A 27338-nucleotide genomic window follows, 5' to 3' on the forward strand; every position below is an offset into this window, starting at 1 on the left:
TGTTTCAAAAAATAAAAAATAATACAAAACAGAAAATTGGTGCATGTATTCACCCCCTTTGCTATGAATCCCCAAAATATCTGGTGCAACCAATTACCTTCAGAAGTCACATAATTAGTTAAATAAAGTCCACCTGTGTGCAATCTAAGTGTCACATGATCTGTCACATGATCTCAGTATATTTACACCTGTTCTGAAAGACCTCAGAGTCTGCAACACCACTAAGCAAGCGGCACCATGAAGACCAAGGAGCTCTCCAAACAGGTCAGGGACAAAGTTGTGGAGAAGTACAGATCAGGGTTAGGTAAAAAAAACATATCAGAAACATTGAACATCCCACGGAGCACCATTAAATCCATTATTAAAAAACTGAAAGAATATGGCACCACAACAAACCTGCCAAGAGAAGGCCGCCCACCAAAACTCATGGACCAGGCAAGGAGGGCATTAATCAAAGGCAATAAAGAGACCAAAGATAACCCTGAAGGAGCTGCAAAGGTCCACAGCAGAGATTGGAGTATCTGTCCATAGGACCACTTTAAGCCGTACACTCCACAGAGCTGGGATTTACGGAAGCGTGGCCAGAAAAAAGCCATTGCTTAAAGAAAAATATAAGAAAACACATTTGGTGCTCGCCAAAAGGCATGTGGGAGACTCCCCAAACATATGGAAGAAGGTACTCTGGTCAGATGAGACTAAAAGTGTGCTTTTTGGCCATCAAGGAAAACGCTATGTCTGGCACAAACCCAACACCTCCCATCACCCCGAGAACACCAAGAGGATGTTTTTCATCAACAGGGACTGGGAAACTGGTCAGAATTGAAGGAATGATGGATGGCGCTAAATACAGGGAAATCCTTGAGGGAAACCTGTTTCAGTCTTCCAGAGATTTGAGACTGGGATGGAGGTTCACCTTCCAGCAGGACAATGACCCTAAGCATACCGCTATAGCAACACTCAAGTGGTTTAAAGGGAAACATTTAAATGTCTTGGAATGGCCTAGTCAAAGCCCATACCTCACTCCTATTGAGAATCTGTGGTATGACTTAAATATTTCTGTACACCAGCAGAAAACACATCCAACTTGAAGGAGCTGGAGCAGTTTTGCCTTGAAGAATAGGCAAAAATCCCAGTGGCTAGATGTGCCAAGCTTATAGAGACATACCCCAAGAGACTTGCAGCTGTAATTGCTGCAAAAGATGGCTCTAGAAAGTATTGACTTTGGGGGGTGAATAGTTATGCACGCTGTTTTTATGTGTTATTTCTTGTGTTGTATAAATCAAATGACACAACCCCCCCCCCCAAAAAAAAAAAATATTTTAATTCCAGGTAGTGAGGCAACAAAACAGCGAAAATGCTTTTGCAAGCCACTGTACTTCTCCGTAAACAAATTAACAACAGACTTTCAGCATGCTTATAGAGAAGGGCACTCGACATGTACTTCACTGACACAAATGACTGATGATTGGTTGAAAGAAATTGATATGATTGTGTGCAGCCTTTGATATTATTGACCATAACCTGTTGAGAAAATGTACAGTACCAGTCAAAGATTTGGACGCACCTACTTATTTGAGGGTTTTTCTTTATTTTGACTATTTCCTACATTGTAGAATAATGGTGAAGTATTATTCATATAGTGAATAGTGAAATAACACATATGGAATCATGTAGTAAACCATATAGTAAACCATATGCCATATGATAACCAGATATCGTTACCTCATTGATTTTCCCTAAAAGATAGAGCGGAAGAACAAGCATGAGTCTCTTGTAGAAAGTAAAAGTCTGCCTTAAACCGTTTGCAATACAGGAAAATAGACTTACGTTTGAGTAAATTACGAACACCCCTGACATTAATTGAACAAAGAGATAAAGACAAACTTCAACCAACAACCTTGTTATGCTAATATAAGCTTTTTCTAAGGATACATAACTCAAAAGGATTTCCATCCCATTATTAACCTCTCCAACAAAAACAAACAAATACTGGTCATAAAGTTACCAAAGTATTCTTACTCCCACAAGGGGGAGACATTGTGTAGACTTTACAATAAGCAGTTATTCACCTAGAGTTCGTGTTTAGTTGACCAGTTCTCATGTCAGCCTTTTCTCATTCAAGTGTTTGTGTACATTTTTTATAATAGAAGGCTGCTTTTCACCTGGCACTTAGGCAGCTTTTTGGCCTGACAGTTCTGTCCGAGTTAGATTCTGTCGCTCTCTCAAATGTTCTGATTTGGCCGCATTTCTTTCCCATAGATGATCACTCTTGCACCGACAAAAAAAATCCGTTTTCCGTGCCTTTCGAGCTGCAGCCACCATCATCCACAGTTTCTCTCTTGACACTTTGTCTGCTGAGGTCAGATCCTCTGTGAACCTCAATTTTTGCTTGATGAGGAATTCACAATTCTTCGCTCGCCTCCAGAGAAGATCCTGTGTAGATCTGTTGGTGAACCGGATGATGGTTGTCCTCGGTCTCGTCTTGATCATTGACTCTTCCCAAACAATGAACGATGTCTACACTTTCCTGAAGTTTGGCTTTTGATTCAGGAATGACAGCTCCACAGATGTCAACAACTCTGCATTTGATGTCCTCACCCAACTGCTCTGATATCTCTCTGCCTCATTCACCTTTTGCTCGAGATCAGCCACATTCTTAACATTTTCATGTCACTTTTGAGGGTTTTCACTTCTTGAAAGATAAATTCAACAGATTTTTTCATGGCCTCAATTTTCATCGTATTCTCCCTCACCATGTCCTCCAAGCCATTTGCCTTTTCATCTATCTTTGCTGTCAAAAGCATTACAATATTGTTTTGCATCTCAAGAAGTGACATACCCTCTTGGCCTCATCTTTTTCCCCTGTGGCTTGACTGGAGTGCCGGGGTCATAAGGTAACAAAAGGCCTGAGCTGTGGACTGGAGGGGCGCAGAGTTGTGAGCATTGTTGTCCGTGCTCACCACATTTTCATCACCCATTGCAGTATTTCCCCCCACAGTTACATTCTGAAGAGGAGTACCCAAAATCATACCATCTTTTGTGGTTAATTGTCCATCTGACGATCTCTCCATTTATTTTATTTTGGTTCTGGAAGTGTCCATGTACGTTCGACAAATTCGATTTTGAGCTAGCTATCTAGTGTTGTCGTAAACTAACTAAACCATATTCATACGGCGTTTGACCGTAGAAATGACCAAATAGTCATATTTGGGTAAGGAAATCCAATAATTCCTTCAGCTACCAAAACAACTTATCTGCATTGACCACCATCTTGCTCGTAAGTTGTATTTGGTCTGTAATGTGTTTTTTCGTTATATGTCAGACCCCTGTAAGACTAGCTATTGGTGTCAGCTAATGGTGATCCTAATAAATCAAATTAAATCAAGCCCAGCGATGGTCAAAAGATCATCTTGCTGTGAATGTGTCTCTTGAGGAGCAAAGTTGTGACAACACATTTATGAGAAAGTGTCACATTTTGCAAATATAGAGGCAATCAAAACGTAATGGAAAACACATCACCATAAATAAAAATCTGTTTATTTATAATCAGATGTAAAATATGAAGACAGTAAAAAAGTACATACAATATTTATAAAGTGTCTGTTTAGGGCAATCAACATTTTCATTTCATGTCCAGCATATTATTATTTTATTGTTACAATTACCAGGGGCCTCATGCACCCATTATTTTAGAGGGGTAATATAGTACATGAAGATGGATGGTGGGAATTCTGACAAGTTGGAGAGTTTAGCATTTTTCAAACACCTGAAACAGCTTTTTCCTGCAATCTAGAGCAATAATTGTTATGCCTAATTCTATGTAAATATATTATATTTTTCTGCATAGGTTATTTAACCATACCCCTAACCGGTTTAATTGTAATTGTAATTAACTTTTATATTTTAAGAGTTTAGTACAAACTGCCACTGGTATATAGTCTCATAACCCAAGAATTAAAGCTATTTTTGTATTTTCTAAAGTCTAGCAACCTTGCCAGCAGACATGCCAGCGAAGATAGTTAGACAAGCTACTCTAACTTGACTGATAGCCTGAAATGGCTGGGAATCTATTTATGAGGCTAGGAAACTATTCATAATAAAACACGCTTCACTGTCCCAATAATTACAAAGGGCACTGTAGCTGGCTAGCTAGCTAGTGTTAGTAATTAGGTATGTAGACGGACGAGTCGGTCAAGGATCGATTCAGACAAGGTGGTAAATTGTATGACAAGCTACAGTTTATTCAGAGTGAAGATATCTAGAACAGCGTAATTACGGCTCTCCCGCTGGTTCGTACGGAAGCGCAGACGAAGAAGAGACCGATACAATCAGTACACCACTTATATATAGAACAGAAAGTAGGTTGATTCTGGAAGATCGGATCTTTGGATTGGTTCAGCTGGGGTGTAGTCTGTAGTCTTCCGCCATTGGCTCAGTAGTCTGTCCGTCATCGTAGAATCCTCTTCGGGCATTCAACGTTCAGCTACAACGGAGATCATGTGTGTGTGCGCTGGTTTTGGCCATTAGTGTAATGCGGGAGCTATCCTGTAGGGGACCCCACAGGCTCAACTCTGAGTTGTAGCCCTTTATCAACAATAGTTTGGTCACCTACATAAGAATTAGCATTTCTCTACAAAACCCTCTCTTCACGTCTCACCAGAGACGTGACACAACCTAACTGGATCCAGACACAAAGAGAAACTTCTCCCAATGGGACTATGAAATAAGGCACGGTTTTAAACAGAAATAGATATATATGTATTACATCATGTTCTCCATTCAATCCCACTATGTACTAAGTTGGCTACCAGCCACCTAGGAACTTACAACCCTCATTTTACAGAGCGGAGAACAACAGCTCAAAATAAAAGTAAATGCTTGTCTACATAAGCCAACTTTTTTCCCGCAGGAAAAAGTTGTGATTCCCTCTCTTCACATCTCCAAAGAGATGTGACTTAAACTAGGCAAGTCAGGCGGAATGATCCACTTGCATAACACATACATACATCCCCATAAGGCAACAGCAGATATAATGTAAACCTAAATAGGCACTCTCCTCCTCATCCTCGAATTCATGTAGGTCTTTATCCAGCAGAGGAAACATCTGGGAAGGGGAGGAAGGGTCAATGGCTTTAGAGATAACCCTAGTGGCAAGGGGACGGATGCATGGAATGCAACAGCATCCACAGAGAACTAAAATTGCAGCGAACACCGAAATGGATACCAAAATGGAGGACACCAGGGTTTTATATTTACCAAACGCACTCATCCAGGAGTCCCCACATAGAGGTATCCATCCCAGAATGAGATTTCATTTTACCATTAAGCGTCCTCAAACCTTCTAGGGCCATGGTCAAGCTACCATCGGAGGCTGTGTTACTAGGGATGAAAGTGCAACACTGTTCACCAAACATAGTACAAGCTCCACCTTTCTCCGCCAGTAGCATATCTACTGCAATGCGATTCTGGAATGTCATAAGAGAAGTTGCAGCCAGGCTCTCATGCTCCATACCGTTATCACGCACCTGGCTCCTGTTATCTAACAACAACAAAAAAAAAAACGCTTGTTCTCGCAACCCCACGCTCTGAATGTGCCCTCCCTTCTGTATTTTTCCAGCATGAGAAAGTCCCCTGGCCCTGACACTTTTAACAATGTTTCAAGTCAGCTATGTTGCATAACACTTGCATACATCAACACAAGCCAACAGCAGATAATATTCAATCATATATATGGTAATGGCTATAATGTAAAACACAGGAACCAATAATCCCTCTTTTTCACACCCCCCAGGGTGTGAACAAAAATTCAGCAATGAATCATACAACAGTCACAGAGTTTAAAATACCTTCATGTCAAAAGAGAACAGCTCATTCAAAAACAGAACATTAAAAAAAAAATGAAATTTAAGTCCCCCTTTTGACACCCACAAGGGTGTCACTTAGCAAAAACAGGATAACACTTTGTTTATTGACATGTAAGATACCGGATAAAACTTTGGTCATGGAAAACAGAGTAAAACAAAGCAAAGCATTATTATAAACCATCTGGTCCTCTCAGCTACTCCTATCCTGCACCAGTTGGGCTTCATGCCACCCAGGGACTCAAAACCTTCACAACAGGGAGAACAAACATACTGGAAAGAAAACCCATCATAAAGATGTATAACAAGGAACTGTGGTGGTGTAAGATTTATTCTACTACCTCGCCCACAGCATACCATGGGTCATCCTCAGTCAGTCTCATCCTCCCCTGAAAGCATGCTTCAGTATCAGCATCTCCAACTGGAGCATCAAGCAAAGGCATCATCATGCCTGAAGCCTTCACCACATCTGTAACAGACTTCTTAAAACACGGTATGATGCAAGCAGCACAACACGTCAAATAACAAAAATTAGGGTCAGAAATCCAGTAACCACCATTCTAGTTTACTTACCAAAACCCGGCTCCCACTCAAGAGAACAGGCCAGACTCCTCCACCCCCGCCATGGTCCACATCTCAGCAGATAGTGCATCAAGCCCACTAAGGGCCTTAGATATACTACTATCTGGACTGGTGTTATTAGGAATATACGTGCAACATTGTTCACCGAACATCTTGCATACGCCCCCCTGACTGGCAAGAAGCATATCCAAAGCAAGTCTATTCTGTCTGGCAACCCTAGATGTGGCCTCAAACTGTTCAGACATACCAGTGAGTGCATCACGGGGGTAATTAACAAAACGCTGTTGATCATAGTAGATGTAATGAATCCATGCAGTCTGTCTTGCATCCACTATGGCTGGACCTATAATCCCTCATTCCTGCCCAAGGCCTGAAGCTCATGAGGAACCCCCACCGGCACTCCCAACAGGTTAGTGTGTATGTCAACTACATCCTCTGTCCATGGAGCACTACTTCTATGTCTCCCATGGGATGGAATGTTTTCAGGTCCCCTGGATACAGAACCCAACAGCTGTTCAGCAGTAACATCAACAATGGTCAGTGGAATTATCAAACTGGTCAGAGCACACGTACCTTGCCAGTCTCCTCTAAGAATGGGTCTCAGCACTCTTTTGGGTCCACAGATCCACCACACATCAGCCAGACCACTAGTTTGGTTTAGGCCTGTAACTGGCCAAGTGGAATTAATGGTTATGTTACTACTGCAATCAGCTTCAGGCAATCTCCCATAATCAATGCCATTTCCTGTACCCGTGATGCAACTGTAATTGCCCCCATATGCCTCAACACCCCAAGGGGCCCGATGAGGAGGTACTGTAGGAAACACAAGGCTCAAAGAGGAACAGAGAGTTGAATTGGCCTCAACCAGGTATAAACCTCTCAGAATACACAACCACCCCTCTCCTTCTCCTATAGCAAATGGATGTGTAGCCAGAACAGGTCCATCATGACCAATGTTTCATGTAACTCATGTAGTCCTTTCTTTTCAGGGTCTTAACTGTACCTCATAAGAAAGCCACAAATTGTCCCTACCAATAACACCAGTCTCAGTGCCTAATTGATCAATAGCTGAATAGTCTAACATTAATTACCTGAATGGGATTTTTTAATACAGTGGTGGCAGGTTCGGTCCAGGGGTGGTAGAGGAGTGTGTCTGGCCCTGGTTCATCTGGGACCTCTGGTTTTGGCAGCACCTTAATAGAAAACACACCCATCGTGTCTGTCCCGGTCCTTTGTAGTCCGAGGGTGTAAGTGCCTGCATCAGAGAGCTTAATAGTTTTGATGGTTAGCAAGATTTCATCACCTTTACAAAGTTCAACAGTGCTCCCAGGTTTTCCCATATCATGAAAAGCCTATCCACCTTTGTGGGATCCCCTATGCTATAAGGATACCCTCTCTTCCAATCCCAGAACTGTCCCAAGTCGGTTATCCTGTAATCCCCATACGGACACCCTCCCAATTTAATATAATTTCATTTATAATTTTCGTCCACTTGTTCTGTAGACATACATTCAGCATTCCACGGGTCAGAACCTGGAATCCGCTGGTACATCACCATCTATTTCCATCGATTTCTCCAGAGTCCTGGAAATAAGGCCTCATAGACAGGGAGTTAGACAACAGCCCCATAAAACTAAAACAGTCACACAGGTGAATGTAGCCCATAATACAGTGATCATAATATTTTCCCCATTTTCTAAACATATTATCCAACCCAATTAATCAGAAGTATCCACCCCAGTGTTTTCTGTCAACCCGTGATCCAGGGTGGTCAAACCAGCTGAGGCTTCGGGTACTGATTCATCCGGAGCTGTGTTATTTGGGATGTCACCCACGATAAGACAGCTCAGACAAACAGCTTCCATGTGAAGCCCCACCCTTTCCCCGAGAACACATCACTTAGCAAGAGCCAGACACATCTTCACTTCTATGAACAAAAACAGGGGTGACAGGACAGGGAGGATTTTCTTCATTCGAGAGATGGCCCCCGGAATTCTGTTAATTCCAGTTCTCCTCTCGAACACTGTTTATTGTTCGATAGTGTCAGTGTGTCTTACCCTCCCACCGTGCGATATGAATCCGGGTAGCTCTTTCAGCTAGCTGCCACCAGGAGACCCTGGTATGGTCCCCCCAACAAGCCTCTGGGACTGGATTGAGTGACTTCACCTGCAGTTCACCTATAATGCATAAAATGCTGGACATACAGGCTTGGTTAACAAACAGTTTCTCATGTTTGATCTGATTCTATCTTTAACTTCTATGCCCATTTGTTAACTACATTTAAAAAAAATATTAGTTTCTTATCCAATAGGCCCCATCCTATCCTAGACCACAATTTACCTATCCCCCTTTTGATACCTAGCTTTGCCCAGGTAACAACTTTACCTGCTCTAAATAATGACTTAGGTAAGATTAGTATATTATCCGTCTGTTCTGACATTATCATGTAGGAGCGCCCCTTTAATTTTTCACATGTCCAATTCTCCCCTCTGTCTCCACTCAGTGACTGTTATCTACACACTCCGTTATCCCTGCTCGTCCTGGCTCCCTTCTAAAACTTCTCCTCTCTGCTCTCCAACCGTCAAGGTCTCTGCAGTGCGGGGGAGGGCTCATCTGTCTGCCTTTTCCCATGTTTCCACATTTTAACTAAATGTCTCACTGTTTGGCTTTATCTAAACTCATGGATTTTTATTTTTTGAAAAACATGTCTATGGTGGCAATTACTAAAGTCTTTATATAGGTTAAGTAAACTCCACTATAATTAAGTTACCTTAAAAAATTAAATTTAAAAAAAATAAAATAAAATAAAAAAATTTTTTATAAAACAGTATTACCCATGACCACAAATGTATTATTCAAATGGCACCCCCTTGTGGCTGATCAGACCACCCGAGGGAGCCATGAAATCCGGTCACGGGTTACACCATCCCCCCACATTCGTGTTCCATACCATAGACATATTAAAGAACCCTTTATCCTTAAAATAAAATAAAAATCACTTGTGTAATTAAAACTCATAAAATAAAAAACTCATAAAGGTTCCATATGTGAGCGTGCCTCTTTAAAATATCATGTCTCTGGAAACATGGAAATCCCCTTAACCCAAACATTTACTACAAAAACAAAACCTAATAATTATGATAATCCCCTCAAACTCAAATAATTTGTCTCGATGTTTCATGTCTTATTCGTGTTTCTGCAAATTTTCTCCCAAAAATACTTCTTAAATACCCAGCCATTAGACAGACACACACAACTGTGATAAATGTGCACTGTCCCTTTAACATAAAAACCTCAGCCTGCAATCCACTCTGCGGGCCTTTCATAGTTCTCCATAATGAAAACAGATTCTAATGTTAGTATACCTTGACCTCCTGTTTAATTTCAATGATGTTATCTGAACAATCAAACCAAAATCAATACCCGGGAAGTACTTGTGTAAATGAATTAAAATAACTAAATAATTTGGTTAGAACACCACTCCAGTCTTACATCGACCACACCCTTCGCCCCGTACCTAGTGTACAGCTTATCTATTACTCAGTGGCTCAATTCATGTTTAACGTAAGTATGTTCAGATGTTGATTATGTAATTCTACAACATTAGTATAGTTCAAACCTCATAATATAAATCCGCAAAAAGAAATTTGCGTTAATAGAGTTTAACACTCTTTCCAACAGTCATGCACCCCCCTCAATATTCTATGATATAACTCTCATCAGCAAGCCTGCGACTTTTTCAACATTCTCACCGGTTCCAGCTCCATCTGAAACACCTCATGTACCACACTCGCTTTGTCCCCGACCTCATTCATATCGATATTAGTCCCCGACTGAATATCAAGCGTGTTTCATGCACAGGATTTGATTCTTGCAAATCTTCATTTACGCCAGTAAGCAGACCAGTGGGAGACGCAATGGCCCCGCCTTCTGTTCATTCTCTGTTTGGTCCCTTGGTTCTTAAATACATGGCTTTTATTTCTTTCAACTTCCTTGTCTCTGGCCTCCTGCTACGTCCCTCTCAACTCACGTTCCATTGTTTTCAGCTGGGCCCCTGTTGGCGGCCACCCCCCTAGATAACCTGCTTGTGTCCATCTTAACTTCAATCCCTCCCAAACTTTCTTTATAGGCGTCCATCGTTCCTTTCCCCCTGATCTATATTCAATTTTTTGTTCTAGGAACTCATTAAACCTCAGCTTTGGAGTATTGGGGTTCGCCATTGTGAATTTGCTTTAAACGTAATTTAATTTAATTCAATCGGAATTTAATCGTAGTTTTAATCGAAATTCTCTCCTTCTATCTGAATATAGTTAGCATATACTTCGCCCGACGTTGATTAATGCCCACGAGGTATTCGAAGAGACACTATTGCTCGTGCTCTGCCTTATCTCAGAGCTTCTCCTTCGTATATTCAGGTTGAGAAAAACCGCATGGGCTGGTATAGCATTTGTGGAGCGCACAACCAAGGGATCTATTCGACTATTTAGTCTCAATATTTAAATATTATATTCAGATATTATTTCAATTATACATCAGTCATTTCATTCCTGATTATACATTTATACATGTACCTATTAACATAGGTACATAGGTACAATATAGAAGTTTCGGATTTATCCAATATCCCTTATTATAATTCTCTCTCTCTCCCTCTATCTAACCACCCACAATCTTAATGGAAACAATTACAACCACATTGCATTTTAACATAACATAACATAAACAGTTACAAATAGACAAAACAAGACAAAACAGCACGTTATATCTCTGACCCCTGAAAGCCGATCCTTATCAGTGAATTTCTATCAGACTGAGCCGTACCGGACCACAGGATAAAATTACAATTTATCCCCATCGGCGCCAGATTTGAAGAATAGTAATTAGCTATCCCCTACTGATCTCTATTCCTGATCCCTATCGAGCTGACCCCTATCAGAATTATTACACATGTCCGACCCCTATCGGTGAATCTCTATCAGACTGAGCCGTACCGGACCACAGGATAAAATTACAACTTATCCCCATCGGCGCCAGATTTGAAGAATAGTAATTAGCTATCCCCTACTGATCTCTATTCCCGACCCCTATCGGAACTAACACACATGTCCGACCCCTATCGGTGAATCTCTATCAGACTGAGCCGTACCGGGCCACAGGATAAAATTACAATTTATCCCCCTCGGTGCCAGATTTGAAGAATAGTAATTAGCTATCCCCTACTGATCTCTATTCCCGACCCCTATCGGAACTAACACACATGTCCGACCCCTATCGGTGAATCTCTATCAGACTGAGCCGTACCGGGCCACAGGATAAAATTACAATTTATCCCCCTCGGTGCCAGATTTGAAGAATAGTAATTAGCTATCCCCTACTGATCTCTATTCCCGACCCCTATCGGAACTAACACACATGTCCGACCCCTATCGGTGAATCTCTATCAGACTGAGCCGTACCGGGCCACAGGATAAAATTACAATTTATCCCCCTCGGTGCCAGATTTGAAGAATAGTAATTAGCTATCCCCTACTGATCTCTATTCCCGACCCCTATCGGAACTAACAAAGACAAAACAGTGATCACTCATCATTGAAAGCTAGCAGACTGTGCTGACCGGACTGATATCTCATCAATGATTTAAATCACACCGGCCGTCGCCGGTTCGTTACTACATATGTTCACATACACTGTTATTTCGACTCGTCAGCAAATTATAAATTTACACAAGAATTCATACTTACTCGGAAAAACTGATAAAAATTTGGACAGACTATTCGACAATATGCAAAGTTTGATTTAACAGGCTTTTGCTTACCTTATTTTTTTATGGTGCACCTTGAAATCAGTTTTCCGAGTTGAGCAGAATTGTTGCCCTCCCCCGAAAGTCTTCACCCGTCTTTCTTATTTATTTAATGAATCGTCCTTTCCCCAACTCGCCTTCTCCACACCCAAATCAACTCACTTCGACTGGATCGTTAGTAAACCATCCTCTGCTACCATTTCTGTTAGTAATTAGGTATGTAGACGGACGAGTCGGTCAAGGATCGATTCAGACAAGGTGGTAAATTGTATGACAAGCTACAGTTTATTCAGAGTGAAGATATCTAGAACAGCGTAATTACGGCTCTCCCGCTGGTTCGTACGGAAGCGCAGACGAAGAAGAGACCGATACAATCAGTACACCACTTATATATAGAACAGAAAGTAGGTTGATTCTGGAAGATCGGATCTTTGGATTGGTTCAGCTGGGGTGTAGTCTGTAGTCTTCCGCCATTGGCTCAGTAGTCTGTCCGTCATCGTAGAATCCTCTTCGGGCATTCAACGTTCAGCTACAACGGAGATCATGTGTGTGTGCGCTGGTTTTGGCCATTAGTGTAATGCGGGAGCTATCCTGTAGGGGACCCCACAGGCTCAACTCTGAGTTGTAGCCCTTTATCAACAATAGTTTGGTCACCTACATAAGAATTAGCATTTCTCTACACTAGTCAACTTCATAAAATTGCTAGGTGGCTAGTATTACAGAGAAACAACCAAACATGTGTTTTATTTACTTATCAAGAATGAATCAATTGGCTACATAGCGTGATCAACATTATTTTCATACATAGCTCCTGTGAGACCTGCCGATAACCGGCAGTAAAAATCAACAGTGATTCACTCGATACTCTCCTCCTCCACTGACAATACTCTCTGCACGCATATCTTTGGTCCGCGATGCACCTTGGAAGGAGCCACTTACTGGACCAGAATCTGTGGCCCCTCCGCAACATACAGCTGACAGATCTTTTTTTATAAATAATGATAAAAATATGTGGGCTCTTTAGGTTTCTTCCTAAGTTCCTGCCTTTCTATGGAGTTTTTCCTAGCCACTGTGCTTCTACACCTGCATTGCTTGCTGTTTGGAGTTTTAGGCTGGGTTTCTGTACAGCACTTCATGACATCGGCTGATGTAAAAAAGGGCTTTATAAATACATTTGAATGATTGGCTTAAAAATGATATTTAGTAAATAATGTAACGGTAGGAGGCACGTGCCCTTGTGCCCCCACACAAGACCCAATTATCCATCCTTTTGCTAATGGAATACCCCCCAACACACCCATATCCTTCAAAACGACACACCGTGTAGTACCATTAAACTTACTCCCTTCAGAAAGATGTTCCACTCTGTTTCACACTTACTCAGGTCTTATTCAGAGTAGCTGCAGTTGGATCAGGAAAGTGGGGAAGTTGCAGTACTGGTTGCAAACCCTTAGTTTTATACCGTGTGGATGGGCAGCTAGATCCACACGGTGAGAGGGGAATGAGACTATCCATGCCAGCATACATCTGTGCGTTCTCTACTGGTCCTGTTTCTTGGGTATTATACAAACAAGATTTTGTATGCAGCACCCTTTCATTTTGTACCTGAAAAAGTACAAACTTTTTTTTCATTGTAGACAATTCATAACTGGCACCAGCATGTGACTCCAAATCAGAGTAACTGCTACAGCTAGGGGGAAATACTAGACATTCATGCTGTCACTCACAAAGACACATTCATTTATGCATTCACGCACAGCGAGTGCTGACACGCACAGACACACAAAGTATTATGTGAATGTTCAGGACAGGAAAGAGTGACAGGCAGTAGGTAGGGCACACAGGGGTGTGATAATAGAGCCACATTTGATCCCCGACTTCCCAGCATGCAAAATATTAAACAACAATCTGAGTTATGGGGTGGTGCAAGTGTTGTTGGGGGATAAAGTACACTATATGGACTGATTCATATTGATTCAATATTTGATCACAAGGAAAAGAAAGACACCACTATTGATTGGACCCACCACAGTGATAAATGCTATACTGGTCTCCTTCCTTCCTTCCTTCCTTCCTTCCTTCCTTCCTTCCTTCCTTCCTTCCTTCCTTCCTTCCTTCCTTCCTTCCTTCCTTCCTTCCTTCCTTCCTTCCTTCCTTCCTTCCTTCCTTCCTTCCTTCCTTCCTTTCTTCCTTCCTATGTTTATAATGGATAGATGGAGGAATCGTGTTGTGCCTTCAATTGACCATAATGCATTCCATCTTGGGGTTGATGAAAGAGAAGCCTGCAAAGGCCGCCTGGTCCATAGAGTCAATCAGGTTCTTGTCCGCGTGGGAGAGGCGGGGCTTCTCACGCAGGAACTCCCGGTCAAAGTTGCTGCAGTCATTGGGCGCTTTCTGTGCTCGGCAGAGAAGGGGTGTCAGTTCAACAAGTGACCAATAGAAACATTCACACCACAACTCCAAACAAGTCATTCAAAATGGTGTAAACCAATCAAAAGCATCAGTGTGTGAGTTTCACTATCCACATCAAAGCCAGAGAACCAGATCGTACCACTTTAGGTTTGAAGGGGGGTTCCAGCTCTCTCTTCTCCAGGGCAGGCCAATTGAGGGTCTTGAAGAAGGAGTGTCCTTGGATGTTCCCCACCACCCCTAGTCTGTTACTAGGGTCTCGTTCAAACAGCTGGGGATTGAGCACAGAGACGCACAAGAGCTTAGAAACAGGCATCCCATCTGAGATGTAAGGTGTGTGTGTGTGCAGAGCTTGAGCTTGTGAGTGTGTAGATGGGAGGGGTCGAGAGGGTTATACTGTAATCGCAACATTATTTGCATATTTATGGAAAAATAACCATTTTTTCCCCCAGGCGCAACGTTGTGACATTCAAATGCCTGTCTTTCTCTGTATGTCTGGGTGTGACTAAACTCAGCAAAAAAAGAAACATCCTCTCACTGTCAACTGGGTTATTTTCAGCAAACTTAACATGCGTAAATATTTGTATGAACAGAACAAGATTCAACAGCTGAGACATAAACTGAACAAGTTCCACAGACATGTGACTAACAGAAATGGAATAATGTGTCCCTGAACAAAGGGGGGGGGGGGGGTCAAAATCAAAGTAACAGTCAGTATCTGGTGTGCTGCAGTGCATCTCCTCCTCATGGACTGCATTAGATTTGCCAGTTCTTGCTGTGAGAAGTTACACCTGCAAGTTCCCGGACATTTCTGGGGGGAATGGCCCTAGTCCTCACCCTCCGATCTAAAAGGTCGCAGACGTGCTCAATGGGATTGAGATCCGGGTCTTCGCTGGCCATTGCAGAACACTGACATTCTTGTCTTGCAGGAAATCACGCACAGAACGAGCAGTGTGGCTGATGGCATTGTCATGCTGGAGGGTCATGTCAGGATGAGCCTGCAGGAAGGGTACCACATGAGGGAGGAGGATGTCTTCCCTGTAACGCACAGCATTGAGATTGCCTGCAATGACAACAAGCTCAGTCCGATGATGCTGTGACACACCACCCCAGACCATGATGGATCCTCCACCTCCAAAATCGATCCCGAGTACAGGCATGGGTGTAATGCTCATTCCTGCGACGATAAACTCAAATCCGATCATCAACGCTGGTGAGACAAAACCCGTGACACGTCAGTGAAGAGCACATTTTGCAAGTCCTGTCTGGTCCAGCGACGGTGGGTTTGTGCCCATAGGCGACGTTGTTGCCGTTGATGTCTGGTGAGAACCTGCCTTACAACAGGCCTACAAGCCCACAGTCCAGCCTCTCTCAGCCTATTGCGGACAGTCTGAGCACTGATAGAGGGATTGTGCATTCCTGGTGTAACTCGGGCAGTTGTTGTTGCCATCCTGTACCTGTCCCACAGGTGTGATGTTTGGATGTACCGATCACGTGCAGCTGTTTTTACACGTGGCCTGCCAATGCGAGGACGATCAGCTGTCCGCTCTGTCTCCCTATAGCGCTGTCTTACGCGTCTCACAGTACGGACATTGCAATTAATTGCCCTGGACACATCTGCAGTCCTCAAGCCTCCTTGCAGCATGCCTAAGGCACATTCACGCAGATGAGCAGAGACCCTGGGTATCTTTCTTTTGGTGTTTTTCAGAGTCAGTAGAAAGGCCTCTTTAGTGTTCTAAGTTTTCATAACTGTGACCTTAATTGCCTACCATATGTAAGCTGTTAGTGTCTTAACTTCTTATGGCTAAGGGCAGTATTGAGTAGCTTGGATGAATAAGGTGCCCAGAGTAAACTGCCTGCTACTCAGTCCCAGTTGCTAATATATGCATACTATTAGTATATATGCATACTATTTGATAGAACACATTCTGAAGTTTCCAAAACTGTTTGAATGATGTCTGTGAGTATAACATAACTCATATGGCAGGTAAAAACCTGAGAGAAGAAATCCAACCAGGAAGTGGGAAATCTGAGGTTGGTCATTTTTCAACTCATTCCCTATTGAAGATACAGTGGGATATTGGTCATGTTGCACTTCCTAAGGCTTCCACTAGATGTCCACAGTCTTCAGAACCTTGTTTGATGCTTCTACTGTAAAGGAGGGGCTCATAAGGGCTCTTTGAGTCAGTGGTCTGGCAGAGTGCCACAAGCTCGTGACGCTCGTTCACGTGAGAGTTAGCTAGAGTTCCATTGCATATCTGAAGACTAAGGAGTTCTCCGGTTGAAACATTATTGAAGATTTATGTTAAAAACATCCTAAAGATTGATTCTATACATTGTTTGACATGTTTCTACGGACTGTAACGGAACTTTTTGACATTTCGTCTGCTCCTAGTGAACGTGCTTCGTGAGTTTGGATTTGTTTACAAAACGCACTAACAAAAGTAGCTCTATGGACATAAATGATGGACATTATCGAACAAAACAAACGTTTATTGTGGAACTGGGATTCCTGGGAGTGCATTCTGATGAAGATCATCAAAGGTAAGTTAATATTTATAATGTTATTTCTGACTTCTGTTGACTGCACAATATGGCGGATATCTTTTTGGCTTGTTTGGTGACTGAGCGCCGTACACAGATTGCATGGTTTGCTTTTTCCGTAAAGCTTTTTTGAAATCTGACACAGCCATTGCATTAAGAAGAAGTGTATCTAAAGTTCAATGCATAACACTTGTATTTTCATCAACATGTATTATGAGTATTTCTGTAAATTGATGTGGCTCTCTGCAAAATCACCGGATGTTTTTGGAACTACTGAACATAAAGCGCCAATGTATACTGAGATTTTTTGATATAAATATGAACTTTATCAAACAAAACATACATGTATTGTGTAACATGAAGTCCTATGAGTGTCATCTGATGAAGATCATCAAAGGTTAGTGATTCATTTGAGCTCTATTTCTGATTTTTGTGACTCCTCTCTTTGGCTGGAAAAATGGCTGTATTTTTCTGTGACTTGGCTCTGGCCTAACATAATCGTTTGTGGTGCTTTTGCCGTAAAGCCTATTTGAAATCGGACACTGTGGTGGGATTAACAAGAAGAGTATCTTTAAAATGGTGTGAAATACTTCTATGTTTGAGGAATTTTAATTATGGGATTTCTGTTGTTTTGAATTTGGCGCCCTGCACTTTCACTGGCTGTTGTCATATCGATCCCGTTAGCGGGATCTCAGCCCTAAGAAGTTTTAAGACCATTCCACAGGTGCATGTTCATTAATTGTTCATGGTTCTTTGAACAAGCATGGGAAACAGTGTTTAAACCCTTTACAATGAAGATCTGTGAAGTTAATTGGATTTTTACAAATTATCTTTGAAAGACAGGGTCCTGAAAAAGGGACGTTTCTTTTTTTGCTGAGTTTACGTGTGAATGTCTGTGTGTGCATGGTTAGTGTGGATGAAAGTTAGGGGAGAATGCAAGATTACATTGTTTACTAGTGGAGCCCCATCTGCCACCAACTGTCACAGACATACAACATTGTGAAAAGGAGGTCAGGGGTCAGTGAGAGAAGAGAATGAGCAGTAGCTTCACCCTCTCCAGCAGGTCCTTGGCCTCCTTGGTGAGCCAGCCAGGGTAGTGAGGCACGTCCATCCTGATGGACTCAAAGAGCTCTTCCTCGTCATCACCCTGGAATGGCGACTGACCGATCAGCATCTCATACACCAGCACGCCAAACGACCACCAGTCCACGGAGAAGGTGTACTTCTGTCCCAGCAGGATCTGAGGATGGACAGACAGAGAGACACATGTTAAGAGTCAACTATGTTAGGAGTCAACTACAGTCAGGATCAAAACACAGGCTAACAAATGCAGGACAGAGAGTAAATTGCTTTCAACAGAATCCTACAAAACCCTATCCCGCATAAACACAGACAGTCACACAAACCTCTGGTGCGATGTAGTCTGGTGTCCCACAGAAAGTGGTGGCCCGATTCTCTCCAAACATGTTCTCCTTGCACATCCCAAAGTCCGCAATCTTAATGTGGCCGTCCCTGTCCAGCATCACATTGTCCAGCTTCAGGTCCCTGTAGCAGGGAAGGGTTAAGGCAGGGGGGAGAGAGGTTCAATCCGCTCCCTGATTAAAGGGAATTAAGTTCATATATTAAGCATTAATACAGGGGTGAATCATGTGCACGACAAGATCAGGCCATCGCAGTTCATGGAGCTCACCTGTAAATAATTCCTTTGGAATGGAGGAACTGCAGTCCAATTACGATTTCTGCTGAGTAGAACCTGGGGTAGAATAATGGTAGAGGCCCAACTACTTCTGAGTGCATCATCATTATGAAAGGCCTACAGTCTGTCCTTAACCTGTTATCAAACCCTCTTGGATGAGTTTTAAAGTAACATAACTACTTAGTGGCTGGTGGATGGATGGTGAGTCTACATAACACTGCAGTCTGTCACTCACGTGGCTCTGTAGAGATCAAAGCGACCCTTATCTTGTATGTGGAACATCAGATCCCCTCCATTCAGGTACTCCATCACGAAAAACAGGTGTTCCTGGAAAAACACACACACGCACATAATCCTATCATTTACACAGATAAGTATAGTGACACAAATCAGTCTGAGGGAAAATCCTTCTCATAATAAAAGATGAAGCTTTGGAGAGGGGTCTCACCCTGGTCTGGAAGGTGGAGTAGAGGTGTGCGAGGAAGGGGTTGTCCCAGGCCAGGGCCAGGACTCTCTTCTCCACCATGGTACACTCCACATCATCATCCATCAGAACCACATCTTTCTTCAGGGCCTTCACAGCAAAGTACTGCCCTCGCCCCTTCAGCTCAGCCAGCAGGACCTGGAGCGCCAGACGGGAGAGGTGATACTGTTAGGCTGTATACTCCCAGAGATAAAACACATGTTGAACAACTATCAGACCAGAGCAGGCCACTGGGTTGCTATTGTCACTCTGACAACAGATAATAACATATAGTAACTAAACACCTAAAGTAGGTTAGTTTGCAGCAGTTGAAGAGTGCCTTGGAACCTTTTAGACAATGCAGTATTAGCATGTGACACTTGTGGGAAGGCAATTGAGTGTGTGTGCATGGGTGTCAGTGATGTGAGGGTAAATGTACCAGAGTGGTTGGCCTGGGGCCTACATTACCTTGCCAAAGCTGCCCTTGCCCAGCACCTTGTGGAACACAAAGTCATCGATGGTGAGGTGGATCGTGGGGGTGATGTTGGTGGGGGCAGGGACCTTACCACCCTCCCACAGCTTCTCATTGGCTTCTGTTGAACACACACACACAAAGACAGGGGCATAATTTCAATAGATACATTTACACATGTAAAGACACAACAACAACAAAATATGGATAAGTAAAACCAAAAAGTATAGTTTACTTAACCAATAAGGCTTGGGGGGGGGGGGGTTGTAAATGGCCAATATACCACGGCTAAGGGCTGTTCTTACGCACGACACAACATGGAGTGCCTGGATACAGCCCTTAACCGTGGTATATTAGCCATATACCACAAACCCCTGAGGTTCCTTATTGCTATCAAACTGGTTACCAATGTAATTAGAGTAATAAAAATACATGTTGTCATACCCGTTGTATACGGTCTGATATACCACGGCTGTCAGCCAATCAGCATTCATGGCCCGAACCACCCAGTTTATAATGCAGAATACCTTGCTCTCAGCTGCAACAGTGACAGCTACTCACCACTAGGGTCCGCTCCTGGGCTTTTGTTGAAGTCCTGGTAGATTCCAATGTCCGTTGACTCGGATTTGTTGGATTCAGACCTACTTATGGATTTCTGAGGGGGTAAAAATGCCATTACAATAGGTTTATGAATGTGCATTAATGATTCTAAAAAACACATATGTGGGTATGACCAAGTGCATATCCCTGCCTTTCACACCTGGCTAACTTGGTTGAGGGCCTCAGACAGAAGTTTCTGGTTGATTCCACAGAGATTGCCCACTTTCTTCTGACACTTGTGATGGATGTTCATGGAACAATCTGGCAGGAGAAAGGAGAGAAGAGTAAGACACTGGTTGTGAAAGACGGAGAGGGAAAGAGATAGAGGGCCAGAGCTAACAGATTGCGTGTATTGAAGATAGATGGAAAGAGACAGAGGGAATGAGAGAGAAGGGGCATCACACCCACCTTCACACTTGATGCCCTGCTTGACCATTCCCCACAGCATACTGCCACAGTGGTCACAGAAGGTAGGGCTCATGTAGTTGTGGCTCTTGAAGCGATGCGGCATGTCGATCTTAAAGCGCTCCTTCTGGAACTGTGGACACAGAGCTTCCGTCATCAAAGAGCCAGTCCATAGTACCAATGAGCACTGCCCAAAAACCTGGGAGTCTGTGGGGCCTCACAGCCCTTCTGAAGCTCCTCATGGTTCCCCAAAGGGAGCAGGGGGCACACACCTACACCCTTAACTGTTGGACTGACTCCACCCTCAAAGCACTGACTGGCCTATAAATCCACCTACACACCCAGGGGAGCTCCCATACAGGCTGCAGACAGGGGACTCTGCCCTCCAAGAGAAGGCAGATCTATCCTAGCTGCCTCAGGTGCTGAAGAGCTGATCCTACTGCGGCAGATACTAGCAGCCTTACGATCTCCCTGGCTGTATACTTCATAAGAAACACTAGTTAAAAGTGCTCCACTACTGGTAACAATGGTCTTATACTGAAACCACTGGCACTATACTGGCTACTTTGGTCCTTTGCTAGCTAAATTACAACTGGAACGGAGCACCACTGTTCAGTTTTAAACACGAGCCCATTGATTTGCCTGGTCTCTGACGGCCGTTGGCCTCCCTGAATGGGTCTCGTCTTGCCGTTAAAGGGATGCAGAGAAGCGTGACACAGTTCCCTCACAGCCGCATGACCGCGATGCAATCAGAGGAATTGTCGTGGGAACATGACGATCCAAGTAAACATATTGATCAAGGGAAATGCTCCGTTGAAAACTGATCTTCAAACACCAACTACTATTTGCAATGTATTATGACAGGTGGTCATAATGCTTACCACAGTGTCTCTACTGTTCTCTGCTGTTCCGGTGCATCTCCCAATGATTTTGTCGATGCATTTCTTGTGGATAGCCGCGTTGCATTCTGAGGACAGAGATAAAGCCACATTAGGGCAAGCTCACAGTTGAGACATTCACCTATTGATATGAGAAATGTGTATATTTTTGGGAGTGAATGATTGCACAGCGAACGTTTAGGATGCCTCCAAGCTACAAAACAATTTCCATATAGTGGAATAATCTAAACAGCAAGTGGTCAGAGAGACACTCACGTCGGCACTTGTAGCCTTGCTTGTTGAGTCCCCTGTTTGAAAAGAAAACAGGGTGTAAGTCATACAATACATGTCTAATCTTTGTGCACTTTTCCCAGAAGGTGAGAAAACCACATGAAAAGTATTGATGGTGACAATAAACAACGGTAGCTTAACAGAATGAAAGAGAGGAGAGACATTCATTAATCTTTTGCACAAACACCGTCCGAACACACTTCTAAGGCCAAAAGGGACATTGGTCATTCCTCAACCTGTCGCCATTAGGAACCAATAACAGTTTTCTTCTCTGGTCGGAAGGGGGCAGCCCTGCCCTGGGGATTGTGCTGAGCTGCTGACCTTGTTGGAACACCCTGTGGGTTTTCCCAAGACAGTGACTTACAGAGCTCACATTACAGGTCGCGCCAGCCAGTCTTATTGTTATTATTGGACTGGCTCCTCCAGTCAGGGAACAATTAGGGCTGCTAATGGGTCTACTTAGAGACCCCATGGGGGCTGGTTTTGGGGTAATCAGTCAACTCTCTCTGTACTCTGGTTTACTGCTAGGCCAAGGCATAATACCGTTTGCGTGTAAAACAAACAACTACACAAGTAAACCAGGTTGAAAGCCCACTCTTTGATGCAGTAATGGCGTGTGAGAAAGTCATGCTCTTTTTCCATGGTCAGTATGGATGGTATTATACAGCATCTTGCCTATGCTGCTCGGTCATCGCTCATCCACACATTTATATGTACATATTCTTATTTCATCCCTTTACTGAGATTTGTGCGTATTAGGTAGTTGTTGTGGAATTGTTAGATTACTTGTTAGATATTACTGCACTGTCAGAACTAGAAGCACAAGCATTTGGCTACACTCGCATTAACATCTGCTAACCATGTGTATGTGCCCAATACACTTTGATTTGGTCATGGTGGTGTTAGGATAGGTATTCTCCGTCTCTCACCAGACAAACTCCCTGCAGACAGAGCAGAAGGTGGGCTGTCCGAAGAAGGTGGCGGTGAATTCATGGTTCTTGATGAAATGCACCTTGGGCTGTTTAATGGCTCTCCTTCGGTTCAGTGTCTTCGGCTCGTCCTCCAGTTCGCGCATCTTCACTGTCGATTTAAACGCTGCTGGGGACACATGAAAACGATCAAGCTAATGATTCTATGTTCTCAGTCATACCATTGTGTCTGTGGGTGATATTGAGACATTTTGTTACAGTAGCTAGGATTCCATCCAATTTGCGACAGATTTTCATGCAAACATAAACAAATCTGCATAAAACTATATGCGCATTTTCAACCAGTTTCCATCAAAATGACTTTTTGCGTATAAAAGGCTGTCCGTGTTGATGTAGTGCACATAAAAAACTTTTGCTGATAAAATCCCATGTACCAAATGAAAAATACAAAGTTAAATGGGTTTCCATCGCATTTTCAACTCTACCGATGGTTTTGTCACAACAACTTTAAATCATCAGCTTGCAGCGGGTAGGCTACCCACATTATGAGATTATTATGGTTAACAGTGATATTATTACTGTCAAACGGCAGCCAAGCATCGATCATCATGTCACCTTCGATATTTATTGTAAAGGAGCATCAAAGCCTTGCACTTTCACCACCCTGTAAAGTTCTTCATAACTTATTTCATCTGTAGCCTAATAAACTGTATGGTTTCCCGAGTCATAGTGGGAAGACCAAGTTTACTCCAACATGATGGTTTTTATTTCAATATTTGCACATAAAAAGGGGTTTCCAATCACCATTTCTCGCATAATACATTTTACAGAGACAAAAAGATCCCACCATGTCGAACGAACAAATTGTCTGTTGGCATTTCCATCAGCCTGGTCGTGACTTTTTTCATGTGTCAGGTAAATCATCATGAAATGGTGGAAAACTGGTGATGGAAACGTTGTTACGTTGTTACAAATGGCACCTTGGTAAAAAATATATATATATGGAATTGCAAATATTCATGCACCTTGTATCTACATTGTTATATTCTAAACCTGTATAAGTTGAGTCTCAGAGTTAGAGATGATCTATTTGCTATAGAAATACCATTTATAAAACATGAACCATCAAATTGGGATAGATTAAGGAAAAGAGATCTACAGACGGAGGTCACACTTGTTTGACTTTCAGAGTAAACCGTGACGACCTTCTGGAAAATGTGGATGCAGCTGGAGGAAGCCAAGGGGGCTGGGTCAAAGGTCATGAAAAGAAAATGAGAGCGGCGTGAGAGAGGTAAACAAAGAAAATAAAAACTGATATGAGGACTGTGAGAAGACACAAAAGAGAGTGAGGGAGGACACAGACAGACGGGAAGATGAATAGATTGAGAAGAAGAGAAAAAGATCTCATTCCATTGACTGGTGTGTATGTTTAGAGGAGAGTTGCTCCTGCCTGCCAGCTCTGGATACAGGCTGGTGACAGAGTCAGGCAGAGGGGGCTACTCAGACACACAGGCCTAAATATACCACAGTCTGGGCTGCATTTCAGGAAACCAGCAGAGAGAGAGGGGGGTATGATGGATGCTGCTCCAGCCTAGCCTAGCCTGGGCCAAGCCAGAGCAGTTTCAGCCTGAATGGGACACTCCCACATACAGTCCCTCCCTAGACCTGGGTCATATGCCAGCTGTAGATACACACACTCCCCCTTTCAGGGCCTGCAGGGCTTCTGGGCTAGGCTGAGCTCAATGTGACGAGCTGGCCTGGCAGACTTGTGCAGCAGCATATTTCTCTAAATCATATCAAATATATTTCTCACATGCGCCGAATACAACAAGTGCAGACTTTACCATGAAATGGTAAACTGCATTTCTTACAATGCAGTTGCAATGTAAGAAAATTAACAAATAGACAGAAATAAAATATGAACATAATAAAATAACAATAACGAGGCTATATGTAAGGAGTACCTATAGAGTCAGTGTACTAGAGTTTGAGGGAGTTGGGTGAGTTGGGTGGTGATTGAGGTAATATGTAGGTAGGGGGTGAAAAGCAGATGAAGTGTTCAGCAGTTTATTGGCTTTGGGGTAGAAGCTGTTCAGGAGCCTTTTGGTCCCAGACTTGGCGCCCCAGGACCACTTGCCGTGCGGTCGCAGAGAGAACAGACTAAGTTGGGTGGCTGGAGTCTTTGACAATTTGTAGGGCCTTCCTATGACACCACCTGGTATAGAGATCCTGGATGGCAGAGAGCTCAGCCCCAGTGATGTACTGAGGTATACGCACTACACTCTGTAGAGCCTTGCGGTGATGCAGCCAGTCAAGCCTACCGCTGTTGCCTACCATCACCACCTGGGAGCATCCCGTCAGAAAGTCCAATATCCAATTGCAGAGGGAGGTGTTTAATCCCAGGATCCTTATCTTAGTGATGCGCTTGGAGGGCACTATGGTGTTGAATGCTGAGCTGTAGTCAATGAACCACATTCTAAGTGTTGCTTTTGTCCAGGTTGGTAAAAGGCAGTGTGGAGTGCAATAGAGATTGCGTCATCTGTGGATCTGTTGGGGCGGTATGTGATTTGGAGTGGGTCCAGGGTAAGCATTTTCTTGTTTGCTTATAGCCTTATTCAGCTCGTTGAGTGCAGTTTTCGTGCCAGCATCGGTTTGTGGTGGTAAATAGATAACTATAAAAAAAATACAACTCTCTTGGTAAATAGTGTGGTCTACAGCTTATCTATAGCGCCGCCGCCTCCGAGTGACGGGGATTTGGGCCCGTTCTGGGATGAGCATTATGTCCTTTCCCTCTGATTCGTTGAAATAGAAGTCCTTATCCAAATCGAGGTTATTGATGTCTGTTTTGATGTCAAGAAGCTCTTTTCAATCATATGAAACGATGGATGAAACATGTTAGAAGCAGCGCAAAAGAAAAAAACACACAAAATAGCACAATTGATCAGGAGCAGCTTTGAGTATGACTATCTGGGGCCTCCCGAGTGGCGCAGTGGTCTAAGGCACTGCATCGCAGTGCTAGAGGCGTCACTACAGACGGTGATTGGGAGTCCCATAGGGCGGTGCACTGTTGGCCCAGTGTTGTCCGGGTTAGGGGAGGGTTTGGCTGGGGGGTGGGGGGGTTTACTCGGCTTACTGCGCTCTAGCGACTCCCTGTGGCGAGCCGGGCGCCTGCAGGCTGACCATGGTCGTCAGTTGAAATACTATTTCCTCCCACACATTGGTGCGGCTGACTTCCGCGTTAAGCGGATGGGTGTTAAGAAGCGCAGCTTGGTGGGTCATGTTTCGGAAGACACATAACTCGACCTTCACCTCCCGAGCCAGTTGGGGAGTTGCAGCAATGAGACAAGATCAACATTTTGGGAGATAAAAATATAAAAATCGAAATAATTATAATAATAAAAATGTTTAACTATTGTTCAGGAGCCCGTAAAACGGCGGCCATCCCCTCCAGCACAATTATCCATATACCACTAGAGGCCACTGTTTACTGTCTAACCAGTGTTTATGAGTGCTTGAGAGTACAGAGAGATATACAGTAAGTGTCAGATTGAGAGCATGTATGTTTGGGCTACTACCTGTTGTGTCTGTGTCCTGCGTAAAGAACTGGATGGCCATTTGAACCTTCCCAGAAGGCTGCAGGTCTACCCAGAATTCAGCACAGCCATTGCCCTTCTTACAGCGCTCGGCCAGCAAGGACACGCCCACCGTGGCCTCGGCCAATGGCTCCTCTGTGGTCTTCATCAGAATCACCTGCAGGACACGGCCCTCGTAGATGTGGGCGTCGAAACAGGACTTCCAGGCTGGGTACATAGTGGGTTTCCTCTGGACCAGGGTCTTCCCTCGCTCTGGAGAGCGAGAGGAGAGAGGGAGGGAGATGAGTTACACTACTACATACAGATTACACATGTGCTTGTCACAAAGTGTGGTTGTGTACATGTGAAAGGCAGGGGGAGAGAGAAAAAGGTGAGAGTGAGAGGTGTGTGTATATACAGTTTGGTAGTACTCTATGGGTAGTGCTACTGACCAGTGCTGAGGGACTCCTTCATCTTAATGGCACAGAAGGGATCGTTAGTCGGGGGGGGCAGGACCCCCACATCAAACGCATTAAAGGCGATGCGCAGGAAGGGCTCCATGGTGACCACTCAGTCAGCAGCCTCCTGTAAAACAGAGTTAGGGTCAGGGTTACAATTATGAAAGACATAAGGCTGCACAGCACAAACAAACACTCATACTCAACACATATCCTAAAAACACGAAGTAAAAACACGAAAGGCACAGCTGTGGGCCACCAAAGAGACAGGAAATACAGAGGAAGTGGAAGCTACCCACTGTCACGTACCATGCTAAAATAACACCCTACATTGCGACATCAGAGGGGAGAGAGACCATTGTGAAAGACTCAGAAGAA

General features: G+C 43.5%; 1 protein-coding gene across 2 annotated transcripts in view; it reads right to left on the bottom strand.

The window, feature by feature from the left end:
- Positions 1–12959: 12959 nt before the first annotated feature.
- The window catches only part of LOC109891002 (protein kinase C delta type), a 33600-nt gene continuing 19221 nt past the window's right edge, over positions 12960–27338 (bottom strand). Inside the window, exons 2-18 of one of the 2 annotated variants that reach the window (XM_031825004.1) lie at positions 26955–27087; positions 26506–26775; positions 22931–23099; positions 21987–22018; positions 21714–21799; positions 20836–20965; positions 20588–20688; positions 20389–20482; positions 19824–19948; positions 19341–19514; positions 19128–19219; positions 18887–18949; positions 18603–18741; positions 18248–18436; positions 14795–14923; positions 14438–14637; positions 12960–14345 (exon numbers count right to left, since the gene is read on the bottom strand). In XM_031825004.1, the coding sequence (XP_031680864.1) occupies positions 14479–14637; positions 14795–14923; positions 18248–18436; positions 18603–18741; positions 18887–18949; positions 19128–19219; positions 19341–19514; positions 19824–19948; positions 20389–20482; positions 20588–20688; positions 20836–20965; positions 21714–21799; positions 21987–22018; positions 22931–23099; positions 26506–26775; positions 26955–27063 (2061 nt within the window). In that variant the 5' untranslated portion in view covers positions 27064–27087 and the 3' untranslated portion in view covers positions 12960–14345; positions 14438–14478. Of the gene's footprint in view, positions 14638–14794; positions 14924–18247; positions 18437–18602; positions 18742–18886; positions 18950–19127; positions 19220–19340; positions 19515–19823; positions 19949–20388; positions 20483–20587; positions 20689–20835; positions 20966–21713; positions 21800–21986; positions 22019–22930; positions 23100–26505; positions 26776–26954; positions 27088–27338 lie in introns of both variants that reach the window. The other variant, XM_031825005.1, reaches the window with a different exon arrangement.

This window comes from Oncorhynchus kisutch, linkage group LG5 (assembly GCF_002021735.2).
Source record: "Oncorhynchus kisutch isolate 150728-3 linkage group LG5, Okis_V2, whole genome shotgun sequence".
Classification (NCBI taxonomy): Eukaryota; Metazoa; Chordata; class Actinopteri; order Salmoniformes; family Salmonidae; genus Oncorhynchus; species Oncorhynchus kisutch.